The 19856-nt window shown below is 38.3% G+C and overlaps 1 protein-coding gene and 1 long non-coding RNA gene across 2 annotated transcripts; both read left to right on the top strand.

Moving 5' to 3' along the window:
• Window positions 1–257: 257 nt before the first annotated feature.
• Window positions 258–4287, top strand: LOC143617908 (topless-related protein 4-like). The gene is made up of 14 exons (XM_077090311.1): window positions 258–810; window positions 908–1066; window positions 1141–1324; window positions 1408–1567; window positions 1632–1750; window positions 1839–2013; window positions 2123–2302; window positions 2405–2478; window positions 2571–2666; window positions 2753–2848; window positions 2925–3287; window positions 3841–4005; window positions 4084–4150; window positions 4283–4287. The coding sequence occupies exons 1-14, from the start codon at window positions 626–628 to the stop codon at window positions 4285–4287; spliced, it is 2028 nt and encodes a 675-aa protein (XP_076946426.1). The 5' UTR covers window positions 258–625.
• A 40-nt stretch (window positions 4288–4327) lies between these two features.
• Window positions 4328–5778, top strand: LOC143617909 (uncharacterized). The gene is made up of 3 exons (XR_013150911.1): window positions 4328–4890; window positions 4972–5281; window positions 5350–5778. It is a non-coding gene; the product is annotated as an uncharacterized LOC143617909 (long non-coding RNA).
• Window positions 5779–19856: the final 14078 nt, after the last annotated feature.

The following is a 19856-nucleotide window of genomic DNA, read 5'->3' as shown; positions in this document are numbered from 1 at the left end:
TTGTTGTGTACTTATGTATGGTTATACACTCATTATGATGGCATGTATGTCTTTATCGGTTATATACGTGTCGAGTTTCGGAAAGTTAGGTTTTATGGTTGAATGCACAGAATTTAATTAGGTTTGTTGAGATTTTACGGTGATTTAGGTTATACAGTTTGTGTTTGATTGTAAATTGTGAGTTGTAATTGTTCATGTTTGTGTTTGTGTATGTGATTATACATTTCCGATTAAACTGATTGTAGATTTTGGGGAAGACTGGATATCATGCTGTCTCTGAGCAGAGAGCTTGTGCTTTTAATGCTTCAGTTTCTTGAGGAAGAGAACTTCAAAGACACTGCTCACAGGTAGGGCTTAAATTTTCAATGATTTTGGATCTGAATTTGTATGCAGTGTGGTTATTGTTATGTGAAATTGAGTTGTTTTGTTGTGGAGGTTGGAGGTGGAATCAGGTTTTTATTTCAACATGCGATATTTTGAAGAGCTTGTAAAGAATGGTGAATGGGATGATGTTGTGAAGTATATGTCTGCATTTACTAAAGTGGAAGATAACCGGTACTCAATGAAAATATTCTTTGAGATACAGAAACAAAAGTATTTGGAAGCATTAGATAGGTATGTTTAAATGCGTTTTATAGATTCTAGATTTGATTTTTTATTCACGTTGTTTATTGTTAACACGTGTTTAATTTGCAGGAAGGATAGTGCTACAGCTGTTGCAATTCTAGTGAAGGACTTGAAAGTGTTTTCGGCTTTTAATGACGAGTTGTTTAAAGAAATCGCTCTGCTTTTGACTTTGGAAAACTTCAGGTGAACGCATTATTAATGGCTTCCATTTTTTTGATGTTAATGGTTTTTATATGATTTGAAATTTATCTTTTATTAAATGCTCAAAACGCGTGTTCAGAGAGAACGAACAGCTATCCAAATATGGAGATGTTAAGTCTGCTAGAGTGATAATGCTTGGTGAACTTAAAAAGTTGATTGAAGCAAATCCCGCTTTACGCGATAAGCTAACTTTTCCAAACGTAAGGAGTTCACGATTGAGGACACTCATCAATCAAAGGTTTGTATCTCAGTTTTGTTTTTCAACTCTTGACTTATATGATTTTTGAACTGTATTTTTATCTTTGATTGTAGTTTGAACTGGCAGCATCAACTGTGCAAAAACCCGAAACCACATCCGGATATCAAAACCCTGTTTGTTGACCATTGTTGTGGGCCCTCACATCTGTCACAGCCAAACAGTGCACTTGCTCAATCCCCTGTTACCAGTCCATTGTTGGGAGCTGTACCGAGGTTTCCACCTACGGGTGTTCCTGGTGTAAGTTGATACATACAGTCATATTTATTCTATATCATGCTCAACGCATGTTTGAATTTTATTTTCTTGTTTTGTGTATCAAGCCTTTTCCGCCAGCACCAGCACCAGCACCGGCACCAGGACCTCTGCCTTCAAATCTTACTAGTTGGATGGCGAATCAAGTTGCGGCTCATCCATCAGCTTCGGCTGGACCGATAGGTTTAGTGTTACCTAATATTCTGGCGAATCAAGCCTTTGTACTTTGTACTGATTGCATTGTAAATATTCTGAGTTTTTGCATTTTGCTTACTTTATTGCTGACTGGCAGCTCTACCAAAGCGCGCCAGGACTCCTCCTGCTAGCGGTCCAGCTGTTGAGTATCAAACTGGTGACCCTGAACATGTACTCAAAAGAACAAAGGCATCTGGGCCATCTGATGAAGTATGCGTATGTGTAAACACTAACTTGAATCGGTTTATTTTTTGTAACACTAATTTTCTTGAAATGAAAAAGTCAACTACATGCTAAACGGTGAATATCCTTGATCTTGTTACAGGTGCCTGTAAACGTGTTACCCGTTGGTTACAGCGGTCAAAGCTCAAGCTCGTATTCATCTGAAGATCTCCCGAAAGCGGTTGTGATGACACTAAATCAGAGTTCGTCTGTCAAGAGTATGGATTTTCACCCCTTAAAGCAAGCCCTGCTTCTTGGTTAGTTCCCATATGTGAAAACATATTATTATACCGTTACAATTTCTTAAATGTTCAATTCTTGGCATTTATTTAATGCGGTTACTTGTTTTGTGTTGGTAATCATAAGTTGGAACGAACGCGGGAGAGTTTTCGATATGGGACTTAGGTACCCAAGACAAGCTTGCTCACAAGAATTTTAAGATTTGGGATCTTGCTGCTCGTTCAGCGTCCTTTCAGTCAACTTTGCCCAATGACTATACTGCAGCAGTCAACCGTGTAACTTGGAGCCCTGATGGAACCCTGCTTGGTAACCTGATAATCATTGCAATCTTCCATATAACATGAATATAAATGGCATTGACTTTAGGTTTGACCTTTTAATATTTGAATATCATGAACTTTCATATAGGTGTTGCATACTCGAAGAACATTGTGCAGATATACTCATATCATGGTGATGGTGATATAAGAAATCACTTGGAGGTAGTTCGCTTCGTCATATAACACGTGCATAGTTTATTTTTATTTTTATTTTTTCATTTTTTTTGAGTTTTACTCGATTTGGTTTGATATAGATTGAGGCTCACAATGGCAGTGTTAATGATCTTGCCTTTTCTTTCCCGAATCAAACACTCAGCATTGTAACATGTGGAGATGATAGATTAATAAAGGTTAATATATATCTCATTACTTTTGCTTCATTTAAAGTTTTATAAAATTATAAAACCGACTGTGTATAATATAAAGTTTCATACAGGTATGGAACGCAGTAACCGGTGAAAAAGAGAATCAGTTTGAAGGCCACGAAGCACCTGTATATTGTGTTTGCCCACATTTCAGACAAAACATTCAGGTATCATACTGTTTCTTTCAAATTCATAATTTCATATTACCTAGTATTTCAATAACCTTAATTTCTCCAAAACTAGTTTATTTTCTCAACCGCAACTGATGGGAGCATAAAAGTGTGGCTGTATGACAACATGGGGTCAAGACTTGACTATTCTGCGCCAGGTCATTCACCGTCCACCATGGCATATAGTGACGACGGGACCCGGTTATTTTCATGTGGGACGAATAAAGAAGGACACTCGTTCATTGTGGAGTGGAATGAAACCGAAGGTTCTATCAAACAGACTTATAATGGGCTCGGGAAACGGGCCAACAGGCCAGTACAGTTTGACACTACAAAAAACCGTTACATTGTTGCTGGTGATGAATGGTTGGTTAAGTATTGGAATATGGACAATGCTAACCTGTTGATGGTCATGGATGCTGATGGTGGTTTACCGGTAATAATAATCTATCATCATCATCATATTTGTTCATTTAGGCCTGTAAACGAACCGAGCGTTCAGTGAACCGTTCGGTGAGAAGTTCGTTTATTTAATAAACGAACGAACAGGAACAACATTTTGTGTTCATTTATGTTCCTGTGCATTCGTCTACATTTGTTAATATATTCATTACAACTTTTAGGCCCATTACAATTTAGAGTAGTTTTAATTACTTTCAGACCCAATAGATTGTTTCTGGCATTTACTTAGAATGGGTTTTAGCTCAGTTATGTTTATTCATCGATGTTCGGTTATATTCGTTCTTTTATGTTCATAAACTGTTCATTATACTGTTAATGATTGGACACAAGCATGCTAATTTTCTTAACGAATGAACATGAACAAGTAAACCCTGTTCGTTTAACTATTTGTGTTCCATTAAAGTTAAAAAAACGAACACGAACATGCTCCGTTCGTGTCCCTTTGGTTCGTTTGCAGGCCTATGTTTATTAAAACAAACCGTTTTCTACTTGCTGATAATAACGGTTAATAAATTACTCATTTACAGGCTTCACCTTGTGTTCGGTTTAACAAAGAAGGAATATTATTGGCTGTTTCAACAAACAATAACGGAATAAAAATTCTAGCAAATTCAGATGGGGTCAGGCTTCTTAAAACTGTTGAGAAGCGTTCTTTTGATGCCTCTAGAATTGCATCTTCATCTGCTGCAAAGGTAAAAACATCATTATTCTTGTTTTCATAACTCAGGCCATTAAATTAAATTTACCCACTAATTTAAAAACATGAACAGATTACTGCATTGACCCCACCTGGTCCTGCTGTGTTGACCACAATGCCTCCCATAACGATGACAGTGAGTGTTAGTGTTTTTAATATATTGATATATATATATATATATATATATATATATATATATATTATCCTAAGTTTTGTGCTCATTAATAACGTGTATTAATTAAACATTCATGCCGTGTAAATTGTGATTATAGAATAATGAGAATCAGAATTTGGTAGAAAGGCCCCGAATTGGAGACGAGGTTACCGACAGATCTAGAATGGGGAAAGTGACAGAAATCACAGAACCGTCACATTTTCGTTGTATAAGGCTTCCTGATAATACATCTTCAGCGATGGGGGTACACTTTATAATATTTAACTAAGTAGATACGATACGATTTATAAAAATTTAACCTGTTACATGATGCTTTTTCTTTTTTTCGTTACAGGTCAGGAGATTGATGTACACGAATTCAGGACTTGCGGTTTTAGCGCTAGCAGCCAATGCGGTTCATAAACTATGGAAATGGCCGAAAACCGATAACAATTCTACCGGGAAGGTATTTTTTTTCTTAAATCTTGTTAATCTTTCTATTAAGTTAATTTTTGGTTAGTGATAATGGGTATTTGGCTATTTTAGGCAACCACCAGCGTGATCCCTCAGATGTGGCAACCGCCTAGTGGTATATTAATGACAAATGATATTAGTGCCACAAACACTGAGGATTCGATTGCGTGCTTTGCATTATCGAAAAACGACTCGTATTGTTCGTCTGCTTCAGGTGGAAAGATTTCCTTGTTTAATATGATGACATTTAAGGTAATAATAATATTTATGCCATATTGAAATAAATTTTCATCGCAATAGTACATCCTTATTTACTTATTTATTTATATGCAGGTTATGACTACATTTATGTCTCCTCCACCTGTAGCAACATTTCTGGTCTTTCATCCACTAGATAATAATATGATTGCCGTAGGCATGGATGATTGCTCTATCCACATATATAATGTCCGCGTCGATGAGGTGGTTTCAATATCTTATATTTTGTTCTTATTAAAATTCCAAGTCGATAGTACATAAAGTAATCAATTATCGTCTGTTTGACCAGGTCAAATCAAAGCTTAAAGGCCATTATAAACGAATAACAGGCCTTGCATTCTCCACTGTTCTGAAAATCCTGGTATCTGCTGGTGCTGATTCTCAGGTAATATTTCTGTTCACTGTCATTTCACATAATAGAAAAAGGGTATTATTGATTTTATTTAATTGCAGTTGTGTGTGTGGAGTATTGATGGATGGGAGAAGCAATTAACCAGACACTTATATACTCCTGGGGGACGCGTTCACGCTCCTTATGCTGAGACTCATGTGCAGTTTCATCAAGATCAAATGCATTTGTTAGTTGCTCATGAAACTCAGATTGCTATTTTTCAAGCTCCTAGATTCGAATGTTTGAAGCAGGTATGTATCTTCATCTGAAATGAATCTAGTGGGGAATCATGCTTGTTTTTTAATTAATGATAACTTATGCTACGTGTTTAGTGGGGCCCGCTGGAGGCGACTGGTGCAATCACACATGCTGCTTATTCGTGTGATAGCCAAACAATATATGTGACTCTTGAAGATGGAAGTATTGATATTCTAACGGCTTCAACACTCAGGTTGCGTTGTCGGATCAGTCCCGCTTCATACTTGCCTTCAAATCCAATGTGAGTATTATTATTTCCTTATTTCATGTGTTATGATATGTAGCATTTATTGGTGGGTTCACATGAGAACCGTCAACCGTTAAATACTTGAGAACCGTTATAGAACTTAAAATTCACTAATGAATATTTTCTTTACGCGGTGGCACTTTCGTAATCAAGTTAAAAAAATATTTTACTTGCTGCCATTTTCGTAAAATACAAGTTATTTTCTTTTACGTGGTGGAATTTTCGTAATTAAGATAAGAAATATTTTTTTTTCTTGGTGGCATTTTCGTAAATAAGATAAAAGTTTTTTTTACTTGCTGGCATTTTCATAATTAAAATAAAAATAATTTTTTTACATGGTTACATTTTCATAATTAAGACAAAAATCATCTTTTTATGAGGTGACGACGTGGCGTTTTAGTAATTAAGATAAACATGTTTTCCTTTTTGCTTGGTGGCATTTTTTGTAACTAAGATAAAATTTATTCTTTTTATGTGGTGGCATATTTGTAATTAAGATTAAAAATATTTTTGTATCGGTGGCATTTTGTAGTTGAAGATAAAAAATATGTCGCATGAGAACATGATTTCGCGGGTAACTACACAATATGTATACATATGGAGATATGGTATATTTTAGTTTCTAATAGTATATTCACATTGTTTACTTGTATTCAACGGTTGAATACATGTATTAGCCAGTGAATATAAGAACAATTTCTAATAATGTATTCACAAGTGTTTACTTGTATCCAAAATACACAGTATATAGTGTATGTATACATTATGTTCTTATTGTTAATTACGAACATGCCACTACACACACACACATACACATACACATACACCTACACATACCCATACACATACATACATATACATGTATATGCACTTGTTAATAATATTTATAATATATTTTGCGATTTTGTAGATTAAGGGTGTATCCAGTTGTGGTTGCTGCACATCCAACTGAACCCAACCAGTTTGCTATTGGACTCACGGACGGTGGTGTGTGTGTGCTCGAGCCGCTTGAGTCAGAAGGGAAGTGGGGTGGCTCACCCGGTGCTGAAAGTGGTGCGGGCTCAAGTAGCGGTGTGGCGGTGGTGGCTGCTGGTGCTGTAACCGCAACCACAACCACAACCACAACGGCAACCGATGAAGCTCAGAGATAGTTTTCTTTTTAATATCTGAAACATATATAGTGTTTAGGTTGGTGGGGCAACATGGTTCAGATGTTGCTATTTCATTTAGAGAAGCTAAGGGATGGGATTTTGGGGGAAGTTATGTGATTGAATGGTCAGGTTGTTTTTACAAACTATAATTAGATTTGTTGATCTTTGAACTTGTTTCTTTTTACCTGTGGTTTGTGAAATATTTGGCTTATATCTCTTTAGAAATACGCGCTTTTGAAAAGATTGGAACATAGTTACTACTACGAGGGTTCAAGTTGATACATGAAACCTCAGGGCTTTCCAAATTGCTTAGGGTTGTCAAAAAAAAAAACATGTAAAACACTTGTTCGCTTTTGGCTCTATTCAGTTTGTAAACAAGCCGAGCACGAGCAGGCCCTTGCTTGGTTTCTATGTTGAATCCTTTGAATTATTAAAACGAAAACATGACATTTGCAAAGACTAGTAGTACCATTTTACACGGGTGATATCAAACAGTAAAAGTAAAATGGAAACAATGTTCTATAGAAGATACAACCAAATCAGCTTCTATCTTTTAAACAAAATCAGTTGAGTCTAGCTCTTTTGCGGGGCGGACCTGCATCTTCCTCACTGGACTCATCTCCACCAACATTAACCCCTTCATCTAGACCTACCCCCCATCACCTGCAGCCACAGCATTTCCCTCATCCACGAAAGCACCATCTAAACATCCAGCAGCATCGTCAACCGCCTCATTTACACCCGTAAATGGCTCATCTCCACCAACATTAACCTCCTCATCCATGTTGATCAGTTCTTCACGTATGTAATAGAAAATATGAATGTTATGATAAACCCTTAAGTAAAACAAACCTGTTACTGTAGGGGAAGTAGTAACCGCCCGGAGAAAGATGTAGACGACATGATTGTCAGCTTGACCGAGTTCCCCTTTAGGATGTATATTAGTGATGGGGATTAGGGTTAAGAAACCGAATTATGGAGAGATAGGGGTCACGAATTTCTTGATGTGAGAGTTAGGTTTTTCTTATTATGATGTTAATTAATCTCTTTCATATATTTATATACACCTAAGGGGAAACCCTTAATTAGCAAGTAATGGTAATATGGTCCATCAACAATTACCTAGCTAATTATTAATAAGGTATGGTTTAATTAATTTTGATCTATTATTATATAAATGATAATGATGGCCACACATAAATATATATATTCATATATTTATTCTTACACTACACCATCACCTGCAGCGACAACATTTTCCTCATCCGTGAAAGCACCATCTAAACCTCCAGCATCATCAACCGCCTCATTTACACCCGCAAATGGCTCCTCTCCACCAGCATTAACCTCCTCATTTAGGCCTACACCATCACCTGCAGCAACAACATTTTCCTCATCCACGAAAGCACCATCTAAACCTCCAGCAGCATCAACTGCCTCATTTACACCCGCAAATGGCTCCTCTCCACCAACATTAACCTCCTCATCTAGACCCACACCATCACCTGCAGCGACAACATTATCCTCATACACAAAAGCACCATCAAAACCTCTAGCAGCAGCATCAACCGCCTCATTTACACCCGCAAATGGCTCCTCTCCACCAACATTAACCTCCTCATCGAGACCCACACCATCACCTGCAGCGACAACGTTTCCCTCGTCCACAAAAGCACCATCAACACCTCCACCAGCAGCATCAGCCCCTCATCTGCACCTGCAACATTTGCATCCACCGCAACATTTTCATCAACTGAAACAGAACCATCAGCCCCTAAATCGACACCGTCTAGACTTGAACTAGCATCACATTCATACACATTTTCACCATCTGTTGCTGCAACCACACTGCCACCAACACCGCCCACTGCTGCTGGTGCAGGCCCGGGCCAGTTTACTAACCCGGATTCATCAGGAACTTCATCATCCGCAATTATTTTACCCTCTACTACTGACACTTGGTCATTTGAGCCGTGGCCCGTGTTTCCCGACCCCGGGGGACTATCTTCTCCTTGAACACCTGGGGTAGACACCCTCACCAATGCGTTTTTTGCAGGCAAGCCAACTTGTGTTGAAGACACAGGTGCTTCGCTTTTTGTATTTGCCAGGACCGCATTGCCACTGTCAATTTCCATTGACTTAGCTTCATTAGATTCTGATTGTGTTGGGACCGGATCTGTAGGCTTAGGAAGTAGCAAAAAATTTCCAACAGGATCAACATCCATCGGCATAGTCGTTTCACTTTTTGAGTCAATATCCATTGGCTCAACGGATTCTTTGTTTCCCTCCATGTTGCTGTCTTCTTCTGTTACCTTGTTTCCCTCCATGTTGCTGTCTTCTTCTGTTACCTTCTTTCCTTTCATGTTGCCGTCTTCTGTTAGTGTTGCCTTGTTTCCTTGGTCCATCTGACAAAAAAACTAAAAAGAAAATTACTAGCTAGGTCTCTATTACTAATTTATCAGACCAATTAAACTTATTTGACAATGGAACATGCACAGTTAAATCAACGAATCAGTCTGAAATGGAAGCTAGTAGGCTATGCTCGAACACAAAACACTTAATCAATTAATCAATCAATCTAGCACAGAAACCTAAACAGCTTCAATCACGATGAAATAAAAACACTACAATCCGCGAGTCAATCAGAATGATCCGGAAGCCTATAATCGACATCGCTAGCTATAATCGAAAAAGACGAAACTTAGAATTGAATTATGAAGCAAATAAACACTTAATCGATCAAAAAACACTCATCGCTATCTATAATCGAGCATGGCGAAACTTATATCTGAAATTCTGAAGCAAATAAACAGTTAATCGATCTCAAAACACTCTACGAAAATTAAAACTGAAATTACAAAGCAGCAAATAAACACTTACTCGATCAGAAACAAAGCACTAGCGTTAAGCATAAACACTTACGAAACACTTAAGTTGATTTTTTTTTTAAATAATATCGAAGTTTTATATAATTTACTATAAAACGATTACAATAAAGTGGCAGGCAAACGGGGGCAACAAGTTGCGCCGCAACCCCCTTTTGAACAGCAAAGCCAATCCTGCTAAAAACGAAGCTTTGGGACCTAGAAGTTGATGAAACTATGAACTAAGTCGCGATGCTTATAATCTGACGTTGAAATTCAAGTAAATTGAGCTTGAAGTGAAATCTTACCTGATAACGAGAAATGCAAACAGAGAGAACGAGAAAGAGATTTGGAGCTAAACAGAGCAGAGTGAGAGCAGCTCGAATTAACAGAATGAGGGTGGGACCCACAGCCCAACCGATTTCTTAACTGCTTTTTTTTAACATTCAGTCCTTCCATAAATATAACATACACCTTTTAGTCCCTAGAGTATTTAAGTAGTTTCAATATTTACCCATGCATAATCCCTCTTTTCTATATTTAATATTTAATATTTTATGTTTTATATTTTACATTTTTACCCGTAAACATCAGTCAATCAAAATTATATTTATACTTGTGTGTCGCATTCTTTTCCACTTAAGAATAACATCCACGGCCATCCCTGAAAATCCTTAAGAATTCAAGGGCTCGGGCAATGAAAAAATAGTCCCTGAAAATAAAAACTGAATAACTTGTATATAAAAGGTCAGTATTACAACGATAATTATGATAAAATTAAATAAAAGTAAAGTTGTTGTAACAATGTTCTAATTATAACTTGTATACTTAAACAAATCGTAAATCTCTTCTAATGTTTTTTATTTTAAATGAAAAGTCATTTTGGTCTGAAAATAAAAACATAATATTTTGTATATAAAAGGTCAATACAACAACGATAGTTATGATAACAATTAACAAAAAAAAGTTACTGTAACAATGATCCAATTAATAACTTGTATCCTTAAACAAATCGTGAGTCTCTTCTAACGTTTTTTGTTTTAACTGAAAAGTCATTTTGGTATTTAAATACAAAAAATCAAAATAGTATGATAAAAAAGAAAGACATTAACAAAGTATAGAAAACAATGACTAGATAAAAAGGAGGGCATATTAAATTAACTAACAACAAGCCTTCATAATAAAGATACCAAATTTTAGTGAGGCTTGTGCTTCTCAACAAATAAATTCAAAAAGAGAAAAACGTCAGATGCAAGGATCGAACTTGAGCAGGCAGTGTGATACAAAAGCATCCAACCAGTTGAACCAAATTCAATTTATGAACTTATGGTGGTTTGTTTGCATATTATATAAAAGATACAAAAAATATTTTTGGCCCCTAAAAATGATGGGCCTTGGGCTGTTGCCCTCCCTGCCCATCCTATGGGCCGGGCTTGATAACATCCTACTATTAAGTAGGCTGATTTATTACTTCTTTCTGATCATGTAAGTCTTCCTCCAAACTATCAGCCAGCTGCACAGTTTAATCACCACTAATGTCACTACAGCTTGTTTCACTATCCGTTAAGTTAACTATAACATCACAAAAATTTTGGTCCAAATTTGACAAACTAATAAAACTTAAGGTCTAAAAATATTCATGGCAAAAGTAAAAAGAAAAATAAGACAAAGAATGGAAGTAGCTTATGTTAAGGAATGGAGTAAGGAGACTCCATCCCACATCAGAGAAAGAAAGAAATATTAAACACTTTTTAAGGAGAGAACTTTCCATGGTAATGTTCTTAAGTGGCCAACCACTCTCTCCAGTCCTAGCGGAGGGTGCAAAGCACCCTACGCGCACGGGCCTGGGTGAAGGGCGATGGGCGCAATGTGGCGCTTTGATGGCGCACTTCGCACGCTCGCATCGCCGCGAGCCACCTTTGTATTTTTGGATGATGAGACAAAATTAAGAAAAGACAAGTTACCAAAAAACCAGGGACTAAAAATGTACAGATTCAAAGTTTTGCATCTTCGCGATACGCGAAGAAGCCACGTTTTGCATATTTGCGATACGCGAAGACGCAGGACACGTGGCGAGACCGCAGCGACACGTGGCAGGCCTAGGTGACACGTGGTAGGTCTACGCGGCGACTCAGCGAAGCTAGTGTAGCTTCGCGATACGAGAAGCTGCACGAAAATTTCTATAAATAGGCCGGCCATGGGGGTGGTCCTCACTCATCCAACACACTTCAAATCTCACACATTGCCTCGATATACGTGCCACGACCCCGAGATGGCGATATCCCGACAAGTCTTACCTCGAAATGCATGCCATAACCCTACTTAAATACCCTCTCGACTTACCTTCAAATAGAAGTGCTGTTCAAGTAAAGCACAAGCATTTCTATAAATAAGCCATTCAAGGTAGGGGTTCTGCCCGAATATTATATTATAAGTGGCTTAGACCCTAGTCGGGGATATAGCCCATACCTTGATTTTATAAAGTGAAAATAAGATTTCATAAAGTCGAGATGATGAATAAAGTAATATTTCTTTATTTTATATAAAGATTTTATTAAATGTTTTCTTATAAACAAAGAAATTTGAGATATACGTTTCTTCACGAAGAAGAAACAAAGGGTTATGAATGAATAACAAAAGAAAGGACTAGAGGTCCTTATATTTATGAAGAGACAAAATGTCAAGGTAAAGGCTATGCAATCGGACTAAAGGTCTGAAGCTAGATCGTTGATCTAGTACTTATAAAATGTTATTCTCGTACTATAGGTCCGAGGTAACAAGGCTATACAAATTGGTGAGAACACCAACCAAGAAGAAGGTGAATACGTCCAACTTTTTATAAAACAAAGTTTTGAATGTTTGCATGGGATTATATCCCTAAAACTTTATAAACAAAAGTAATGCTGGCCCTCAGGCTATTGTATACGTTTGTCTGGATCCTTACATATGTGGGTAGATGGTGGGCACACCACACCACACTTGCTAATGCCTCCGCCACATTGGGCCGACCTAATTATATGTCCGAGAGGGGATTATCTCGTGTATATTGAATAGTTGCTAAGACCTCGATGCTGCGGTATCGCTGAGAGGTTTCTAGTATAACTGGAGGTTTATAATAGTATATTTAACTTGGTTGTTTCCTAAGCCACGATGGGCCGGGTCATAAGATACCCGAGGGGATAACTAAGTAACTTAAATGTTTTTTGTCAGCGTGTTCACCAGCATGTGTTACTGACGTATTTTTATAACTGTTTTACAGGTAATGGAGAATAGGTGTTTGAAGAAGAAGGATAGCCGTTAGATGATCTGATGGCTCAATAGATGTTTTATAAATAAAATAATGTAAAACATGATTTTGTAATCCAAACACATATGTACAAATTAACGGGTATTTTAAAATCCCGTCTTTTATATACAATAATACTTTATTAAAAAGTCTTCCGCTTTACAACCCTAAACTCTGATGTATTTACAAAACAGGTACCAACATTGGATTGTCACGCCGAGGCCCTGAGCCGGGGTGTGACAAGTGTTGGTATCCGAGACATCGATCTTAGCGAAGTAAGTATATAAGTATACCTAAGCTTTGATCATAGATAAGTTTCAATATTTATTATATTATTATATAAGGATAAGATAGGTTGGTATTCTTTCCTATCCCTTATCATTCTAATCTTTTCTATCCCTTCTCATTCTAATCTTCATAGATATCGGTATTCAAGAAAATAATAGAATCTTTTTACGAAGAAATGAGACGAACAGGACATCTGGAACCCATTGTTCCTCTTGATGGTCAAAGTGATGAATACTATGCTAACTTCTTTGACCAGGACAGACTCTCACACCAGTGGTTCCATATGGGAATCAACCCATTTACTTCCCAAGCACGGAGCAAATGCCAATCAACATTCCAAGCGATCCGCCAACCCCAAAGGATCATCCTTCGGATAAAATGCAGATTGATGAGCCAACTAAGTCTGATCCTAAACAGGCTACCCCAAGCTGGATGCAGAACTACTTTGATCCAAGGACCCCAGTTCACAACCCCACAGATTCTCCGCATGCTTCTGTTTCAGGTCCATCTAGGAGACCCAAGATGAGAATAATGCAACCGGAGACCATTCGGATGGAGGTAAATACAAGTAATGTGGAAATTGAACAAGAAGAAGACCCCGAAGAGGAAGTTGAAGAAGAGTCGGAAGAAGACCCGGAAGAAGAACCGGAAGAAGAAATTTGAAAGGAGATGAGCCTTGATGAGAGGAACCCTGAGGTGCAAAACCACTCAAGATGTGATTGTCTGCCGAGTATGGGCTTCCAGCAACCCTTGTTTCACCTGTCCCCACATTATGATCCTCAAAACCCATATGTTCAAGCACTCATAGGTAGTTTTCCACCTTTCACTAGTGTTGTTCCAACCATCTCGGAACAAGCAAACGAGATCAGGCAGCAAGAAGAGGCTGCAGAAGTTTTTCACAACATGCCAGTTGAATCCAGTCCACCACCGCAGTATCCAAGAAACCATTATGACATCGTCATGATGGTGTACCGTGATCCACCGCCCCAGTATGGATATCAAAGTCTCATTCCTCAGTCCCAAGAGAAGCATTTGGATCGGGCACTGCATGAGACGGATGAGTTATGGAAAAAGTTGGCTACTGAAAGTAGCAGGAAAAAGAAAGTGGAGAAGAAACTACTACACAAGCGTAGTAAGCTGAAGAAGTTAATCAAGAAGTACATGAAGGATTGAAGATTTCGTTCTATTGTGACCGTACCGTTTATTCCCTGTTCTGTTGTGGTTCTATCGTTTGTCCCTTGTTCCGTTGTTGTAGGTACGGTGGTTTCTAGAATAAGTCCGTAGTGTTTGTGATGGTATCGTTTGTGGTAATAGAAGTAGTCATAATGTACTCCTGTTTGTAAAATAAATAAAAACTTTTTAAATAATGAATCAATTTCCTTATATTTTCAGAATGTCGAACCAAAGTAATCCATCCCAAAATAAGGAAGCTTCGAATGCTAAAAGCAACCAATCGAAAACTGAGCTTGCTCAAGGAAACCATGAGCAGTTAATAACCAAAATGCAAGAAATGATCAATGCCATGAATACCTTATTACCCGTTATGAAAGAAAAATCTGTCCATCAAAATGAAAACCGACAACCCAGTAAGTCTGTCAAATCCAAATCCCGTCCTCATCCTACCCCTCAAAACGAAGAAAGTGACCAAGGATCAACCAACGGTGAAAAGATCCACCAAACCTTTAAGAAAAAGTTATGAATTGAAGGTTGTTTGTTTAAGGATTTTAAGAATTGTGGACCGAAAGAATTTTATGGTGACAAAGGAGCCATTGCCGCCATAAGATGGCTCGAAGAGATGGAATCTATTGTGATAATAAGCAAATGTACTGAGGAGGAAAAGATTCAGTACACGACACAAATGTTCAAAGGAGAAGCCTTAGAATGGTAGAACACTCTATTGATGGCAAGAGGAAGAAGAATCATGTACCAATTGACGTGGGAAGAGTTTAAAGATTTGGTGATACAGAAGTACTGTCCAATGCATGAAACCGATTTAGTTCAAACCAAGTTTTTGAATCACAAGGTAGTTGGAACCAATTTGAGAGAATATAATACCAAGTTTCAAGAATACTATAGGCTTGTGCCACAGTTGGTAACACCTGAATCGAATAAGGTAACCCGCTACATATGGGGTTTACCAAGAGAGATACGAGACATGGTAAGGTCTCATCTACCGCAGACAGCCGAATCCGCCATGAAGTTGGCTGGTTATTTGATGAATGGTTTAATCCGCAACAAAGAGGAAGACAAGAAGGAATATTCAACAAGTGACATAAAAGGGAAAGGAAATAACCGTTTCAAAGGAAAAGACGTGGATAGGAGAAGGGGTGGTTTTAATTCTAACTACCCTTTGTGCAAGATTTGTAAGAGGCATCATCTGGGTCGATGCCGGTTCGCAGTATCTTCATCTGTCATCTGTGATACATGCAAGAAACCAAGACATGCCACTGTTGATTGCTGGAAAAACAAGATGACTTGCTTCAACTGTAAGGAAATGGGGCATCTTAGCTTTGAATGTACCAAGAAGAATGTTGCTGGAAGTGGAGGTGTTGGAGGTGCTGGGGGAAGTGGCCCCAAGAATGAAGGAAGGAAGGGGAATGCGAGAGTCTTCGTACTTGACACTCAGAAGGCCGCCAACATACCGGAAACCATCACCGGTATGTTCTTAGTCAATAACGTTTACGTAAGAGTTTTATTTGATTCTGGTGCAAATCAAAGTTTTATAGATTATAAATTTTGTAGTCTATTAAACGAACCTTTAAGGAAATTAAATAAAACCATAAAGAAACAACGGAAATGAAGGAATTAAAGATTTAATGTGAATTCAGAATAGACTTAATGCCTGGAACAGCTCCGATAGCCAAATCTCCCTATCGTTTGGCTCCAACGAAAATGAAGGAATTAAAGAAACAACTCGACGAGTTGTTAGAGAAAAGATTTATTCGTCCAAGCTCATCACCCTGGGGAGCGCCGATATTATTCGTCAAGAAGAAAGATGGTTCCATGAGGATGTGCATCGACTACAGGGCATTGAACAAAGTAACTATTAAGAATCGATATCCGCTACCTAGAATTGACGACCTATTCGATCAATTGCAAGGAGCGAGTTTCTTTTCGAAAATAGACTTACGTTCTGGATACCATCAGTTGAAAGTCCAAGAAGAAGATATCCCAAAAACAGCTTTCCGAACAAGGTATGGACATTATGAGTTCACCGTAATGCCATTTGGACTCACTAATGCCCCAGCCGCTTTCATGGACATGATGAACAGAGTTTGTAAGCCATATTTAGATAAATTTGTAATCGTATTCATCGACGATATACTTATTTATTCTAAATCAGAAGAAGAACACAAAGTTCATCTTCGGATTTTACTGGAATTACTTCGAAACGAGAAATTGTATGCAAAATTTTCCAAGAGCGAGTTTTGGCTGCATGAAGTGCAATTTCTTGGTCACGTTATTAACGCCAATGGAATTCAAGTGGACCCTGCAAAGATTGAAGCAATAGCTAAATGGGAGATTCCTAGGTCGCCAACCGAGGTCCGAAGTTTCCTAGGTTTGGCAGGATATTATAGAAGATTCATCGAAAATTTTTCCCGTATAGCAGTTCCCTTAACTTCACTAACCCAGAAGAATGTTAAGTATGAATGGGGAACCAAACAGCAAGAAGCATTTGATTTACTTAAACAAAAGCTTACAAATGCACCTATACTGGCCTTGCCAGAGGGTACAGAAGATTTCATCGTATTTAGTGACGCATCTCATTCAGGTTTAGGTTGTGTACTAATTCAAAGAAAGAAAGTAATAGCTTATGCTTCTCGTCAATTGAAAGTACACGAAAAGAATTATACGACTCACGATCTAGAGTTAGGTGCCATAATCTTTGCCTTAAAATTATGGAGGCACTATCTCTATGGAGTCAAATTTATTGTGTACACTGATCATAAGAGTTTAAAACACATCTTTGATCAAAAGGAATTAAACATGCGTCAAAGAAGATGGATGGAAACTTTAAACGATTACGACTGTGAAATCATCTATCACGAAGGAAAAGCAAATGTTGTAGCTGACGCATTGAGCCGAAAGGAACATGAGAAACCCAAAAGGGTTCGAGCTTTGAGATTAGAACTACAAATAAATCTAATCGAGCAAATCAAGAAAGCTCAGAAACAAGCAATTAAAGAAAACCATATCTCCGAAGAAAAACGTAACGACACCATTGATTCTTTAATAAAAGGAGACGACGACATACTCAGACTTGGAAACCGAATCTGGGTACCGATTGTTGGTGATTTGCGTGAAAGGATCATGAGTGAAGCTCATAAATCGAAATACATGATGCATCCTGGTAGTGATAAAATGTATCATAATCTTAAGCCAAACTATTGGTGGAATGGGATGAAGAGATATATTGCTTTGTACATTGCTAAGTGCTTAACATGTTTACAAGTCAAGGCAGAACATCAGAAGCCTTCAGGTTTGCTTCAACAATCTGAACTTCCTGTATGGAAATGGGAGACGATAACAATGGATTTCATTACGAAACTCCCTAAAACTACCCGACAGCACGATGCTATTTGGGTAATCGTTGATAGGTTAACAAAATCCGCTCATTTCTTGCCTATCAATGAATCCTATTCTATGGATAGATTAGCACGGATCTACATGAACAACATCGTAGCATTACATGGTGTGCCATTATCTATCATATCTGATCGAGACAGTAAATTTACGTCTCATTTCTGGAATAGTTTCCAATAAGCGTTAGGAACTAAATTGAATCTTAGCACTGCTTATCATCATCAAACTGATGGGCAGAGCGAAAGAACAATTCAAACGCTGGAGGACATGCACCGAGCTTGTGTGATCGATTTAGGCGGATGTTGGGATGATCATCTACCGCTGATGGAATTCTCGTATAATAATAGTTATCACACAAGTATTCAAGCTGCACCGTTTGAAGCTTTGTATGGGCGAAAATGTAGAACGCCTGTATGTTGGTCTAAAGCAGGAGATAATCAAATACCTGGACCCGAAATAGTACAGGAAACAACGGATAAAGTATTACAAATCCGTAAACGACTTAAGACGGCAAGAGATCGACAAAAGAGTTATGCAGATGTCTGCCGCAAGCCGTTGGAATTTCAAGTAGGCGATAAGGTCTTATTAAAAGTATCACCATGGAAAGGAGTTGTACGATTCGGCAAGAAAGGAAAGTTAAGTCCACGTTTCGTAGGATCATTTGAGGTACTAGAACGAATCGGTACTGTTGCTTATCACTTACGATTGTCAGAAGAGATGAAAGGAATACACGATGTATTTCACGTCTCTAACTTACGCAAATGTCTAGCTGACAAAACTTTAGCCATGCCATTAAAAGATGTTGAAATCAATGAAAATCTAAAATTTGTAGAACAACCCTTACAAATTGAAGATTTTCAAGTCAAGCAACTTAAACATCGAAAGCTAAAATTAGTCAAAAATGAGGAAGAAATACCCGCATCTGTTCTAAGAGAATCTCGAGGACGAGATTCATTCTAAGGTGAGGAGGATGTAACATCACAAAAATTTTGGTCCAAATTTGACAAACTAATAAAACTTAAGGACTAAAAATATTCATGGCAAAAGTAAAGAGAAAAATAAGACAAAGAATGGAAGTAGCTTATGTTAAGGAATGGAGTAAGGAGACTCCATCCCACAGCGGAGAAAGAAAGAAATATTAAGCACTTTTTAAGGAGAGAACTTTCCATGGTAATGTTCTTAAGTGGCCAACCACTCTCCCTAGTCCTAGCGGAGGGTGAGAAGCACCCGACGCGCATGCGCACGGGCACGAGCTTGGGCTCGGGTGAAGGGCAATGGGCGCAATGTGGCGCTTTGATGGCGCACGCTCGCATCGCTGCCTTTGTATTTTTGGATGATGAGACAAAATCAAGAAAAGACAAGTTACCAAAAAACCAGGGTCTAAAAATGTACAGATTCAAAGTTTTGCATCTTCGCGATACGCGAAGAAGACACGTTTTGCATCTTCGTGATACGCGAAGATGCAGGACACGTGGCGAGACCGCAGCAACACGTGGCGACACGTGGCAGGCCTAAGTGACACGTGGCAGGTCTACGCGGCGACTCAGCGAAGCTAGTGCAGCTTCGCGATAACGCGAAGCTGCTTCGTGATACGCGAAGCTGCACGAAAATTTCTATAAATAGGCCGGCCATGGGGGTGGTCCTCACTCATCCAACACACTTCAAATCTCACACATTGCCTCGATATACGTGCCACGACCCCGAGATGGCGATATCCCGACAAGTCTTACCTCAAAATGCGTGCCATAACCCTACTTAAATACCCTCTCGACTTACCTTCAAATAGAAGTGCTGTTCAAGTAAAGCACAAGCATTTCTATAAATAAGCCATTCAAGGTAGGGGTTCTGCCCGAATATTATATTATAAGTGGCTTAGACCCTAGTCGGGGAT

Source organism: Bidens hawaiensis, unplaced genomic scaffold, assembly GCF_021521415.1.
Source record: "Bidens hawaiensis isolate Kalapana, Puna unplaced genomic scaffold, B.hawaiensis_p1.1 tig00060252_1, whole genome shotgun sequence".
Lineage (NCBI taxonomy): Eukaryota > Viridiplantae > Streptophyta > Magnoliopsida > Asterales > Asteraceae > Bidens > Bidens hawaiensis.
This window is presented reverse-complemented; position numbering and strand designations above follow the sequence as displayed.

Coding starts and splice junctions, on each gene's coding strand:
- LOC143617908 (XM_077090311.1), top strand. CDS start 626: ATGCGTTTTATAGATTCTAGATTTGATTTTTTATTCACGTTGTTTATT. Junction 1,325..1,407: donor CACCTACGGGTGTTCCTGGT/GTAAGTTGATAC, acceptor TTGTGTATCAAG/CCTTTTCCGCCAGCACCAGC. Junction 2,014..2,122: donor AAAGCAAGCCCTGCTTCTTG/GTTAGTTCCCAT, acceptor GGTAATCATAAG/TTGGAACGAACGCGGGAGAG.